This window comes from Bison bison, unplaced genomic scaffold, assembly GCF_000754665.1.
Source record: "Bison bison bison isolate TAMUID 2011002044 unplaced genomic scaffold, Bison_UMD1.0 scf7180017864038, whole genome shotgun sequence".
Lineage (NCBI taxonomy): Eukaryota > Metazoa > Chordata > Mammalia > Artiodactyla > Bovidae > Bison > Bison bison.
In genome coordinates, this window is record NW_011494610.1 from 3,352,156 (window position 1) to 3,366,955 (window position 14,800).

Below are 14,800 nucleotides of genomic sequence, written 5' to 3' on the forward strand. Positions count from 1 at the left end.
CCAAACGAAACAGGCCTGCAATCTGGATGGGGCCCAGAGCTGGAGCTCCTGAGCTAGAATGGAGGAAACCAAGGTCTCCTCTTGTTTGGCTCCACCAGCCCCAGGAGTCCTGGCTGCTTGCTTTCACAGGGGCCACTCAGTCTGGGCTGTGTCCTGCTAATTCCCTGCCTGAGTCCCAGCGCTGGGAAAGCCCATCCCACGTGTGCTGAGAAGCCTGCTCCTCAGAGCCCTGCGTCCAGAGGCCACGCCCAGCCGGTGGAAGCCCCAGCCTCGGGAAACCCTCCTGCGTTTTCTCAAGGATCGGTGTAAACGGAGAGATGGGGGAGGTGTCTAGTGAAGGGGGCACCCAGGAAAGCGGATATGCTAAGAGACTCTTTGGCTTTAGGTAGTTTAATAACAGTTCAGGGACAGAGTTTACATCAACAGATGGACTGCTAGGCCCTGAATGGCCTTTTTATGGCCAGCGTCTGCTTTGACTCGTTATGACCTGGACCACACCCAGGACACTGGATGGCAGTCCCTTGGGGGTTGGGGACAGAGCAGTGAGGAGGTCTCTTAGTTTGCCCTGTCTGCTGCAGCTTTAGGTGGCGCAGTATAAAGAATCCACCTGCCAATGCTAGCGATCCAAGAGATGCATGTTCGATCCCTGGGTTGGGAAGATCCCCTGGAGCAGGAAATGGCAACCCACTTCAGTATTCTTGCCTGGAACATTTCCGTGGACAGAGGAACCTGGCAAACTACAGTCCGTGGGGCCACAAAGAGTCAGACATGACTGAGCAACTGAGCACGTGCACCCGTAGCTTTAGCGGATTTCATAACGGTGGGAGGAGCTGGGAGCAGAGAGTCTCATGTTGGAACTTTGCTGCAGATAATCTGTGCAGCTTTTGGTGTCTTTTCTTCACTCTCCTCCCCCGCCCCCCTCCACCACCCCCAGGCACAGTCTTCTGAAGAACAGCAGGGAAGGGGCAATGCTGGAACCGTTGGATGTTCAAAGCCCGGCATCTGGGCTGAACACAGGCACAGGAAGTTGGGTGATGGGGTAGGCTGGGCGTGTGGAGCTCACGGCCGGATGCGGTAACGGACAGGCACATCGTGTTCCGGCTGCATCAGCCCAAAGCCATACCTGCTGAGGTCAAACTCGGGGATGTCCACGTCCGGTGTGATCAGCTCCAGGTCAAACTGCGTCAGCACAAGGAACACGAATCTGGAGAGAGGCAGTGTCAGAGGCATGAAGGGGGAAAGGGGGGCATCCTCCTGGTCTGACCCCAGCTTTTACTCTGGGAAAACTGGGAAAGGAGGGTGAGCAAGCAGAGCACAAAGGCCACACGCTTCCGAGTCCTGGCTGACAGGCTGTGGGCAGCATGATGTGTGTCAATTCCAACCAAAGCATTTCAGAGCCAGAGCCTGCTCTCCAGCTCTCCCAGCTGCCTGGGCTTCATGTTGAGATGATAGGGCTGGAAGACGGGAAGAACCTGGCCCCTGAGTCCCTGCATGGAGGGGAAGAGCACCCCCCAAACCCACAGCTGACGTTGTATGAGTGGGAACCAAACCTGTACAAGCTTGGGGGTCGACTTGGGGGTCATCTGCCACAGCTTCAAAACTGAGCTTCTTCTGGTTAATACGGACACTGACCCTTCCTGATTCTTCCCACCATCCTCAGCCCAGGCCCCAGCAAACTCCTGGAACCCCGACTGTCTGCCCTAGTCTGGGCTGCTGCTAAACCACAGCCGCCTTCGTGAGATCAGAAGCGGGCACCCCTCCTCCAGACAGCCGTGGGGACGCTGGGAGAGCAGGACGCCATCGCCTGGAATGCTGTCCTGACACTCACACGGACCGTGTGCAGGTGCCATCGGTGGGCCCGTAGAAGGGGTGGCAGCCCAACCCCACGCAGTGGGATTGGTTCCACCAGCTGGATCTTACCGCTGCCTGTGTTAGGTAAGGGCAGCCTGATCCTCTACTCCTCTGGGCCCTACCATCACCCCGCCCCCACTGCCACCAGGTGCCCAATGCTGGCCCAACACACGGCAGGGAAGACCCTTTCATCTGACTAGATGAGTGCAAAAGAGGGAAGATGAGGACAGAGCGACGTCAGCGCTCCGGGCAGGGGAGCTGGGCGCAGACTCGGGCTCTGCCTCTGAAGGGCGTGTGACTCCTGTCGGGTTTCTTCCCCACTCTGGGCCTGTTTCCCCGCCTGGTCAAAGAGGGTCAAAGGGGTGGGCTGTGTTCCTTCCAGCTCTGAAGCTGCAGAGTGGTAGAGGGTGAGTTTATACCAGTGTGTTGGGGGGGTCTGTACCCACACCCGGACTTGGAGCGTGGCACCTTCATTCACCAGGTGCCTGACCGTGAGGAATGCTTTGACCTGTAGAGTCAGTTATCATGACGATGAACTGAGACAAAAGTAACAGATTAGCTAACTTACTGAACTCTATGTGCCAGACACTTTGCTAAGCATTTCGTATCCATTATCTCTTTCATCTGTCCAAAAACTTTCTGGAGTAGAAACTACAGTCAGTTCTACTGTAACACTTGTTTTGAACACGAAAATTCGTGCCAGTGGGATTTATCCATCAGGGTGCGAATGAAGCGTAACGCAATTTCACGTCTGCCTGTGGTCACTTCATCCGCAAGAAACACTAAGAGAATGAAAAACTGCACCCAGCTGAATGCAGCTGAGCAGGCATTCACAAAATGCACACTCCTAAACTCTGCCCCCAGCTACCTCAGTACACCAGGTGGGCGGTGCATCACACCTTTCCCATCAGGAGTCCAGCCACAGATAACCCCCCTCCCAGGCTTCAGTGTGACTCACAGCTCCATCCAATGTCCACTTCCATGGCAAACGTCAGGTCATCGCCAAAGTAAAGCATCGTATTTATTCTACCACTTAGGTGTTTCTATTTATTCCATTTAACATGTGTAAACCTGTGATAGGGCCCTAAAGTAAATCCTAAAGAAAATCAACCCTGAATATTCATTGGAAGACTGATGCTGAAGCTGAAACTCTAATACTTTGGCCACCTGATGTGAAGAACTGACTCACTGGAAAAGACCCTGATGCTGGGAAAGATTGAAGGCGGGAGGAGAAGGGGACGGCAGAGGATGAGATGGTTGGATGGCATCCCTGACACGATGGACATGAGTTTGAGTGAGCTCCGGGAGTTGGTGATGGACAGGGAGGCCCGGCGTGCTGCAGTCCACGGGGTTGCAGAGTCACACGACTGAGCGACTGAACAACAATAAACCTGTGCTACCGTATTTCCCAGGGTGCGTTCTCTTTTTGCGTCGTTGATGAGGTTTCTGAGTGCTGGGCCCCGGCCCTATCTCCACCACAGCCCTGTGGTTTTTATTGTGTGGTTTCCCACAGCACAGGGATTTTCAAGACTGCACTGGAAGTCTTAGAGTGGAACCAACTATAAATGATCTCCATTCTACTGCTGTGAAAACTGAGGCCAAAGGTTAATGGAATGTGCCCATTCACTAGCATAATGTCTGCACATTAAAGTCGTAATAGTAGTAATTACAATCATAACTTGTATTACAAGCCTACAATGAGCCAGGCAGTGGCTGAAGTACCTAGAAAGGTCCCGTTTACTTGTCCTGACACCCTTGGGATGTAAGATGATCAGTACCCCTATTTTACAGTTGCGGAAACAGAGGCAGAGGTTACCCAGCTGAACAGAAGGACAGGCGGATGTCATAGCCCTGGTTTGTTATCTAAGGGCCAAAGCGCACGGGGCCCATGGCTCCACGTGCCCGGTACTCACTGTTTGATGCTGTTGACGGCGTAACCCTTCCCCAGGCACTGGTTATGCCCTGCTCCCCACGGCAAGCTGTAGTTCTTCAGTCGCTTCCCATCTTTGTAAAAGTCTTTCTTCTCTGATCCATCAGGGTTCAGGAATCGGTTGTATTTAAATACCTGAAACAGGAAGAAGGTCCCTTTCTGACTCCATCCCCAAAACAGGGATGTATGGAGAAAAATGTCTGAAGATGTTTATCACAGTCTTGTTTATAAGAAAGAAACAGTGGAAACAGTGTAAAGCTCAGCTGATGGGGACTGGCTGCAAATGGTGGCAGCTAATGACACGGCTGAGCCTGGTCTGTGTGTGCTGACATTGGAAAGAACTTTCAAGACTGGTTGCTGGGTGAAAAAAGAAAGTGTCACAATATTGTGTGATTCTGTGATTATGTAAACACATATTTATTCACATGAGTGTGAGCATGTTGTGTGTCTGTAAAAAGACATAAATATCTAAAGGACACGCTCCCAACCACAGTTAGGGAACCCTGAGGAGGTGGCGAGGAAGGGGAATGAAGACAGATTTTTATTTGTAAATGTACATATATTCCTGTCTTAAATATAAAACAATTTAAAACAAATGAAATTAAAATTATTTTTACAAAAGAGAATGCCAGTTTTCTCTGGTTACATTGTAGAGTGGTAACGTGAAGAGTGTGTTTGAGCACGGGGCTTTTTGTAGAGAGTAGGTGGAAGGATAGGTGACTGGACCAGTGGGCAGACAGATGGGAGAGTGAGTTGATGATTGCTGCATGGAAGGATGGATGCAGGGATGGATGGTGGATGGATAACATGGAAGGATGGATGGAGGATGGATGCATGCATGTACAGTACAGAACATGGCACCCAGTAAACATCCAAACTGTTACAAATCGTGAAAGTTTGCCACATTTCGAAATCTAGGGAGAAGGAAAAGCGTTGAGAAGCTAACATTATAAGATGCTAAAAATAAGAAAAATTGCTCAGCTGGCCCTGCAAGGTGCTTAGTGTGCACCAGGCGCTATGAAGACCTTTCCTAACATAATCACATGTAATCTTCCTGACAACCCCATGGCAGTAGATGCTATTACGAGGTCCATTTCACAGGTGAGGAAATAGACACACAGAGGTGACAGTAATCTGGGCCAGGATTCACGGCAAATAAAGAGCCCAACCGGCTGCCGCTGAGACTGGGCAGAACGTGAATTCACTCATTTCCTCCCACGACCCCTGGTATGCCTTTTACCTCCGGGTCTGTGTAGATCTCCGGGTCCTTCTGGGGACTCAGGAAGGGAAAGAGGAGGAGGCGGTCCCCACGTCGCAGGCTGAATTCCCGCCCATCCGCCATGGGCAAGGCCAGGTCGGCCACGACCTCGCGGGTGATGAAGGGCGCGGCGGTGAGCCTGAGGCTCTCACTCAGCACGCTGTCTGCACGGGGCAGGTTCAAGGCGGGAGCGGTCAGCGGCGTCCCCTCCACCACTGAAATGCCACCCCCTGGCCCTCATCTGACAGAGGCAGGTGCAGAGACCGAGAGAGGGTGCCTGGCTCTCCCGCCATCGCAAAGCCAGGCCCAAACCAGCCGCGTGATGAGAGACATTTGCCACAGAGACCTCGGACATGAAGTTCTGGGTCTGATCCTAAAAGAAGCTGCGTGGGAAGGTGGGAGCCAGGCACATATCAGAGACAGCTGGAGAGACAGCAAGGTTTGGCTATGTCTGCCTGCCCAACAGACGTCCTCCTTCCGGAAACAGTTCCCTGTTTTCTTCCGGGGACCACCCCACCACCACCCTCCGGGGTTGGGCTGCGCATTCCACTCCCAACACCTGGGATTGCGCTGCGACTGGCTAATCAGAGCAGCCCAACCCTCCAGGCCTCATGATTGGCTCCGGATGGGCACATGACCTGAAGAGAGCCAATGAGAGCCATTCCTAGGACTTTGGATAGGAACGTGGCAGGGACACACACCCTCCCCGGGCAGGCAACCCGGTGTCACTGGCGGCCATCTTGCCAGCTCGAGACTGGAGCAGAAAATGGAGCTGAGGATGGAGAGAGACTGAGACCTGAGGGTGTCGTTAAACCACCTGGATCTACCTGGGCCTGGAGCTAGTCCCTCTAGACTTTTTAGTAACCTGCCCCCAGTGAAATCCGTTTACTGCTTCAGCCCCTTTAAGTTAGGTTTTCTGCCACCTGCAACCAAAAGCCTCCCACTAGACTATGAAACTCAGGTAGTGAAGACCCGGGCGTGGAGACACCAGGTGTGTGAAGATAGGAGGCCCAGGGCGGGGGCCTTAGGTCAGAGGAACTGATGGGAACCCATGATGGGGAGGAAGGGCTTGGGGGATGCCCATGACGCCCAGGTCTTTAGGGCTCTCTTGGAGGGTGTCTCACCCAGCACAGGCATGCTGTCCAAAACTTTCTGTGGGAGGGTGGTCATCTGTGATATGGGCTGCTCTGCTCCCAAAAGGACAGTCTCTAGCTCTCCACGGACAGCGGCCAGGGCCTCGGGGTTCTTGAGGAGAAAGAGCAGGAGCCAGAAGGCGGCAGGACCCATATTCCCCTGCAATGAGAAGAAGCCCCAGAGGGCAAAGCTGGGGTGAGAGTTGATTGGTCTGTGCCATGGACACAGCCCTGGCCCAGGTACAGGGGTTGGGAAGCCTGGGTTCCCACCCCACCCCCCGCATTACCCCCGTATACCTTCAGCTCAGGACATGGCTCAAACATGCTCTGCGGTTTTGGCATAGCCCCGTGCCTACTTCAAGGCCGTTCTTGGCGTCCCTGACCTTGAGCAAAATGACTGTGCTGAGGTCACACAGGTAATCTCTGCAGCTAATCAGTGAACTATTCACAGTGATTTCAGTGAATCTCCGTAGCTAACCAGACCACCCTACCTGCCTCCTGAGAAATCTGTATGCAGGTCAAGAAGCAACAGTTAGAACCGGACATGGAACAACAGACTGGTTCCAAATTGGGAAAGGAGAACATCAAGGCTGTATATTGTCACCCTGCTTATTTAACTTCTATGCAGAGTACAGCATGAGAAATTTTGCACTGGATAAAGCACAAGGGGGAATCAAGATTGCCGGGAGAACTATCAATAACCTCAGATAGGCAGATTACACTACCCTCATGGCAGAAAGGGAAGAACTAAAGCACCTCTTGATGAAAGTGAAGAGAGTGAAAAAGTCGCTTAAAACTCAACTTTCAAAAAACTAAGATCATGGCATCCAGTCCTATAACTTCATGGCAAATAAGGAAACAATGGAAACAGTGACAGACCTTATTTTGGGGGGCTCCAAAATCACTGCAGATGGTGACTGCAGCCATGAAATTAAAAGATGCTTGCTCCCTGGAAGAAAAGCTATGACCAACATAAACAGCATATTAAAAAGCAGAAACATTACTTTGCTGACAAAGGTCCATCTAGTCCAAGCTATGGTTTTTCCAGTAGTCATGTATAGATGTGAGAGTTTGACTATAAAGAAAGCTAAGCACCAAAGAACTGATGCTTTTGAACTATGGTGTTGGAGAAGACTCGAGTCCCTTGGACTGCAAGGAGATCCAACCAGTCCATCCTAAAGGAAATCAGTCCTGAATATTCATTGGAAGGACTCATGCTGAAGCTGAAACTCCAACACTTTGGCCACCTGATGTGAAGAACGGACTCACTGGAAAAGACCCTGATGCTGGGAAAGACTGAAGGCAGGAGAAGGGGACAACAAAAGATGAGATGGTTGGATGGCATCACTGACTCGATGGACATGAGTTTGAGCAAGGTCCGGGAGTTGGTGATGGACAGGGCAACCTGGGGTCGCAAAGAGTCGGGCATGACTGAGCGATTGAACTGAAAGGAACTGAATCAGTGAAAATGTTGGTAATAAGAACACAATGTATCAATTAAGATTTCTGTTGGGACTTCCCTGGCAGGCCAGCGGTTAATATTTCACCTTCCAATGCAGGGGGTATGGGTTTGATCCCTGGTCAGGAAGCTAAGATTGCATGTGCCTTGCCAGCAAAAAACCAAAACATAAAACAGAAGCAATATTGTAATAAATTCAAGAAAAGATTTTAAAAACAAAGATTATTGTTAAATCTGAGGATGGATGCATCCTTAGCCCCAATTCCCCATGCTTCCTTACATCCATGCCTCTTACCATGTGACTCTGTACTTCCTCCCATTAAAGGGATAGGATGTATTTCCTGGTCCCATGGATTCAGTCCCATCAGCCATGTGATGTGTTTTGGCCAATAGAATGAGGTAGAACTGACTGAACACAGGCATTAAGAGACCCTGTGCATTTCCACTTGCCTGGCGAGCTATCTGATCCCAAGAGGAGGCCAAGAAACACAGAGCAGAGCTGAGCTATCCAGTTGAGCCCAGTCTAGACCAGCTGACTCCTAGCAGCCCCACAGACCGGTGAGTTAAATAAACACTCATCAGGGTATGCCACTGAGTTTTCGTGGTCAGTTGTCATGCAACAATAGGGAACTGGTACAATATCTGAACGTTTGCTTTCAAATATTTGAGTATCGTATGTGGATATAGCAAAGCAGTAATAACCAATGGTGATCATGAAAGCTATTTGTTTCCTGAACAAAAATTATGTAAAACTTCTCAGGAGTTAGGTAATTAGGAAAATGGATAAAAACTTCTTGCTCCAAGACTTCATCCTTGGCTGAGCAACACTCAGGTATTCAGCATGTGGCTAAATATGTATGGGGTACCCTTAAATGAACTCCAGACATGGCTGGAATACAAATTAACCTTGATTCGGAGGAAGATTTTCATCTACCATAAATGACTCTCCTATCCAATCTTCATAATGGAATATTAAGTAGTCATCAAACGTCATGTTTACCCAGCAATTCTGTTACAGACACAACTGCACGTGGACAAAAGGACATTTGCACAAGGATATTTATCACAGTGCTGATGTAACAGCAGAAGACTGGGAGCAACCGCAAATCTAGCAACAGGAGATCAGTGAGATCAACGATGATCCATCCATAGGATGATGATACCAGCAGTGGTTAAAAAGGAACTGACTGTGCATTCAAATGTGTGGCTAGAGCCAAGACGCACCGAAGCAAGCTGCAGGACGGGGGCTCAGCGTGCTACCACTTGAATTTAAAGAGGGATATGTATTAATGAAGAGCACAGACCAGCTCTGGAAAGAGACTTTAGAACCTGGCAGCTGAGGTTGCCTCTGGGACAGAAGCTGGGAGGGGCATCAGTGACGGCGGGATGGATTTTCTTTCTCTTGAATTTCTCGTGAATTCAGAGGTGCCAGTTCCCTCGTGCAGCAGGCACGGGTATCACCCCACCTTTAACTGAAAAGGAAATCTAAGCACATCCAAGTCCTGCCTGCTGCCCAGCGTATAGTGGGGGCTCAATGATATTTGTTGAATAAATTATTTGTGTCCCTTTGGGCTGGGGACCTCCAAGGAAGCCTGGAACAGGGGCTGGCAGAGCCCTGGACCAGGACCAAGACCAGGCAGAATTGTGCAAATCCCGGCTGCCCACTTCCTGTGACTGTACAAGCCCCTCCCCTCTCTGGGTTTCAGAACCTCCCTCTTGGTAAAATGGGAGTAAAAACACACTCACTCCTGGGGTGGCCACAAGGAGTATAAAGGCTTCGCTCCTCAGGCTGAGTTCAGAAATGGTCTCTCCCTCTCACTGGCCCTTCCCTCAGGCTGAGAACCCATGGGGGCCCTGGACTCTTTCTGAGGTTTCCTCCAGCACCTCAGGTCCAGCTGATACAAGCAAGGTCACTTGCTGTCAATCACTTGAACAGCCGGTGGAATATAGGCGATAAATAATTCAGCTCTGGGTTAACTCAGTGCCAAGGCCCTTTCATCTTGTCCAGATGGTCAGATTGGGGCCACCGCTCATTAATTACAAAGCAGGACTGGGAAAGGAGGCTGCTCAGTCAACTCTGCTTTCAGGAGGAAGCTGTGGAGAGTTAGGGAGGTGATAAAGACTGCCTTCCACCCAGCTGCACAGAGGTGTGAGTGTGCGTGTGTCTATGTGTCTGATCACACAACCTTGAGATCTTTAGACCACTACACTGGAAGTTGAGTGTTCTCCCCTGGGGCCTTGCCTCAGCTCACCCAGGAGGACACTTCTGGTCTCATCTCATTCCCGCCCACAGCAAAGTCCACCTCCCAGCAGCATCCAGAACAGCATCCGAGCTCTGTTCTACATTTTCTGTGAACGTCACCCGGGAGCTGACCTCCAGGGGGCGCTCCCTGGGAGCCAGACCCAGTGCGCGGTAACTCACAGCGCCACCTTGTGGCCTCCCCACCGCACTGTCCGTCAACAGGAGCGGGGTTGGCCTGCAGCCTTGCCTGCGCGCATCGCTCCTCAGCCCATTTTCCTTCGGCGAACTTCCTCCACTTCACTCGCAGTCTGTGTGGACTGTCTGGGGCTGAACAAACCCCCTCCAGACCTCAGTGTGGTCATAGAAGCCGGCCTGGTCCAGTCAGTCAGTGATGGACTCAGAGGGGACGGGTGACCTGGGCTGGACCAGTGGGTACCAGACTTAGGATCTGCGCTAGAATTCAAGAGAGAAGCCCTCCGCCGCCGGGAGGAGTGGCTGCCAGGAGCTGCTGGTGGCCTTTCCTGCCGCCCCCGGGGCAAGTCCATCTGAGGCTCAAGAGAGCCCAGAACTGAGGGGTGGGGGAGATCACAGATAACATTTCATTTTCGGGGGGATTAAATTTTTTTTCTAAGGGAATGAAAGAATACGTGCAAAGCTGGTCCTGGACTGGACCCTGGAAGAGAAAAGGGACATGAGTGGAAAAACTGGGGAGATTTGAACGAAGTACGGACTTTCAATGACTAGTCAGCAGTGCTGACGGCTTAGTTTCCCCGCATGCTCTGTGGTTCTGTGAGAGGTTAACACTGGGGGCAGCTGGGTGAAGGGTATTTGGGAACTCTCTGTACTATCTTTGTGACTCTCCTATAACCTAAAATTATCTCAAAATCAAACTACCGAAGGGGGAAAACCCAGTTCTGTGCACAGCTATTATTCTTATTACCCTGACCTCCTCTTTTCAGATGGTGATATTGAAGCGACCTGTTGAAGGTCGCACAGCCAGTCAGTGAGCAGAGCTGGGGTTCCACCCGAGTCTGTCTGACCCGAAACACCGCTTTTGCTTTTCATGCTCACGGTGCAGCACCTCCACGATGGTGATTTCCCGTTGGCTGAGTGTCTGTAGACCTCCTCTCTGGTCTCCCTGCTGCCACTTCCCATCTACTACAGTCTGTTCTCAGCAACATAGCCAGAATAACCCCCCTAAAGCAGAAGGCAGGCCATGTCCCTCCTCTGCTCAGAGCCTTTAAAGGGTTCCCATTTCAGAGGAAAAGCCGGAAGTCCTCCCCGTAGCCTTCAGGGCCCTCCCTGGTCTGGCATCTGCCACCTCCCTGCCTTGTCACCCTCGTCCCCGCCTCAGGGCCTTTCACTCACTGTCTTCCCTCCCCATCCTACACATCTACATGGCTCATGTCTCCGCTGCCTTTGAGTTTCTGTTCAGATGCCACCTTCCTGGTGAGGCTTTCCTTGAGCACTCAAAAAAGCAGCCCCTCTTCACTCCCTTTCTCTGCCTTATCCATAGAACTCATTATCTGTAATACATCTTACAAGGTTATCAATTGTCTTCTCTCACCAGAATGTCAGCTCCTTAAGGGCAGGGATCTTTGTTCTGCTCACTGCTCTATTCCCACATCTAGAATGGTGTCTGGCACATGGGTGGCACACTAAATACTTCTTGAATTTTTTAAATGACTTTTAAAATTGTATTTATCTATCTATCTGTGTATTTATTTGGCTGCACCAGGTATTCACTCCGGCATGCAGGATATTTAGTTCTGGCACGTGGGATCTTTGAGTTGCAGTAAGGAACTCCTAGGTGCAGCACATGGGATCAAGTTTCCTGACCAGGGATTGAACTTGGGCCCCCAGCACTGAGAATGCAGAGTTCTAGCCACTGGACCACCAGGGAAGTCCCTTGAATATGGTTATTAAGCTCTGGTTATCAGCTAAGCACAGTTACAGGACTTTACCTGGATCACTTCCTTTCACCCTCCCCACAACGCCTTAAGGAAGGTCTTGCTGTCTCTGTTTTACAGAGGAGTAAAACGAGCTTCCCTGGTGGCTCAGACAGTAAAGTGTCTGCCTGCAGTGCGGGAGACCTGGGTTCAATCCCTGGGTCAGGAAGATCCCCTGGAGAAGGAAGTGGCAACCTACTCCAGTACTCTTGCCTGGAAAATTCCATGGACGGAGGAGCCTGGTGGGCTACAGTCCACGGGGTCGCAAAGAGTCGGACAAGGCTGAGCGACTTCACTTTCACTCTAAACTGAGGCACCAAGAAGTTAAGGATCTGACTTTCCAGGAAGTGGCAGAGATCCAGGATCCAAGTTCAGGGAGGTTGGTCACAGAGCCTGTGCCCCAAACTGCTGAGCTACTCAACCTCTTGGCCCTGCTCTCAAGACTCAAGATCTCGACGGGTCTTCTACTGGCAACAACTCAACCTGAGAGGACATCCGGACCCCAGCTCCCTCCCGGTTCTCCTGGCACTGCCAAAGGCTGTTCCCCGGACTTGCTGCCACTCAAGCCCCCAGGCCAGCATCCAGTTCCGCTGACAGAGGCCATTTCCATAAGGGATTCTGGGGACAGTTTGGAGCTCCAAGTCACTGCCCATAAATATGTTATTAGACACTGATGGGGCCCCAGATGCTGACTAAACCCACCCCATCCCTTGCCAGCCTCTGCCTGCAAGGACATTTTACCGTTCTGAGAGAAAACTAAAAATAAGTCATAAGTCGATGGGAGAGGAATTACCCAGAAACGTCAGCCTGTGCAACCGCCTGTCACTGCTGAGGTGGGGCCGAGAGAAGGAGGGGCTCTGGACTGGGGCGAGGGCTGGGGCCAGGCCTGGAGATGCAGTGCCCTCACTCGGCTTGCTCTCGCTGCCTGCAGCGTGCCGGCCATCACCAGCTCCACTGGCGGGGCTCCCCTTTGTTCCCAGAGTCTATCTAGTGCCTCCTTGTCTCCACGGCCACCACTGTCTGCTCACCATGTCCCCGCTTCTCAGAGCCTGTCCCTCCTCTGCTCAGAACCCTGCCAGGGCTTCCGTTTCACCCAGAAAAAAGTCTCGAGTCTTTACTGAGTAGGACCCAAGGGCCCTCCATGATCTCTGCCCTCAGTCCCACAGCCCACCCCCCAGCCCCCACTCTGCTTTGGCCGCACTCAACTCCTCATTGCTGCTCAAACACTTGGCATGAGCCAACCCCAGGGCCTTTGCACATGCTGTTCCCCCTTCCTGGAATATTCTATCCCCATACCCTCCCCAAGTCCCCAAATCTAGCTCCTTCTTATCATCCAGGGTTCAGCTCAGTCATCTCTTCCCCAGCGAGGCCATCCTGGCCAGAGTAGAGTAGACCCCCAGGACCTATCTAGTCATGACCTTGTTTTATATCCTTCATGTCAGCACCTAAAATCACCCTGCATGTTTTCTTGATGTCTCCCCCACCCCCACTCCTGGCTGAAATATGAGTAGCACAGAGTGGTGTCTTTGAGGTCCATGGTAAGTTCTCAGTGGAACTTTTATTTTTCTTGAGCAAGTAATTTATTTTCAGAATCCCCAATGCAAACATAATATATCAAATAATGAAGCAAAATTATCTAAGGTCATTGTAAATAGGATTCAACCAAGTTTGGCTTCAATCAAAATGGATTTTAGGTCTGTTTTTTTCCCTTTTTTTTATTAAAAATTTTTTATTGGAGTATAGTTGCTTTAAAATGTTGTGTTAGTTTCTGGATGATAAGCAAAGTGAATTAGCTATATGTACATACATATATATATATATATATTAGATATCCTTCCCATTTAGATCAACTCAGAGCACAGAATAGAGCTCCTGGAACTTCTAGACAAGTCTTCAAGATAACTGGTTTGCACACTTCAGTAATCTCAAGGTCATGAAAAACAATGAAAGGCACCAAAACTGTTCCATAGTAAAGAGAACTAGGAAGGCATAATGACTAAATGCAGTCTGTGATCCTGGGCTCGGTGCTGGACCAAGATGAGATTATTAAAACAACTGGCAAAACTGGAATGCAGACTGTATATTAGATAATGGTCCTGTATCTGGGTTAATTGCCCTGAATCTGCTCACTGGGCGGTGGAGATGGAAGAGAATATTCTTGCTCCTAGGAGACGCACAATGAAGAAATTAGGGGCAAAGAATCATGATGCCTGCAACTAATTTGCAAATGATTCAAGAAGACAATCAGAGTAGGAGAGAGAGAAAGCAAATGTGATCAAGTGGGGAATCTAACACTGTGAATCAACTATACTCCAATAAAAATAAATAAAATTGAAGAATGAAGGTGAAGTATATATGAGTTCATGAAACTATTCATACAGCTTCTCTAAGTTTGATATTTTTCCAAATTAAAAATTACATATTGAATGAAAGGTCCTGTTCATGAGACACTTTGACAGTTGAGAGAGTGAGGGAATGGGGGCAGACAGCTGGGTGTGTGTGCACAGACCCACACCCACACTCACAGTGGCCCACACTCACACGTGTACAGGCACACACACAGGCCCACGCCAGCACATGCACACGGACTCGCAGGCACGTTGCCTTAGTGTGCCTCAGTACACACGTGTGAGTGCACACACACACACAAGCACTCACATGCACAGCCTCACATCCGCAGCCGCTGGCACCCACCTGTGTGGCCCAGAGCTGCAGCACCAGGGCGCGAGCCTGCATCTCCTCCGACACGCCCATCTCCTCCAGGTGCAGCAGGTAACTCTCCAGCCATCTGCTCCGGTGGGCCCGGCTGGCCAGCCTGGTTGGGGACAACAGCTTCCACAGGCGACCTTTGACCTTGCCCACCCGGTCCTTATCCCCTGCAGAGATGGAGCACAGAGGATGGGGGTGGTTACAGCTCCACCTCCAGCCCAGGGCCACCCTGCCCCACCCTCCCCCCTGAGGCCAAGGGTCTTGGGGTG

General features: G+C 50.9%; 1 protein-coding gene across 1 annotated transcript in view; it reads right to left on the reverse strand.

Moving 5' to 3' along the window:
* Positions 1 to 372: 372 nt before the first annotated feature.
* PTGIS (prostaglandin I2 (prostacyclin) synthase) overlaps positions 373 to 14,800 on the reverse strand; it is a 79,812-nt gene continuing 65,384 nt past the window's right edge. The window contains exons 8-12 of the mRNA XM_010835120.1: positions 14,517 to 14,698; positions 6,164 to 6,332; positions 5,022 to 5,203; positions 3,765 to 3,916; positions 373 to 1,204 (exon numbers count right to left, since the gene is read on the reverse strand). Coding sequence (XP_010833422.1) covers positions 1,060 to 1,204; positions 3,765 to 3,916; positions 5,022 to 5,203; positions 6,164 to 6,332; positions 14,517 to 14,698 — 830 coding nt within the window. The 3' untranslated portion in view covers positions 373 to 1,059. The remainder of the gene's footprint in view (positions 1,205 to 3,764; positions 3,917 to 5,021; positions 5,204 to 6,163; positions 6,333 to 14,516; positions 14,699 to 14,800) is intronic.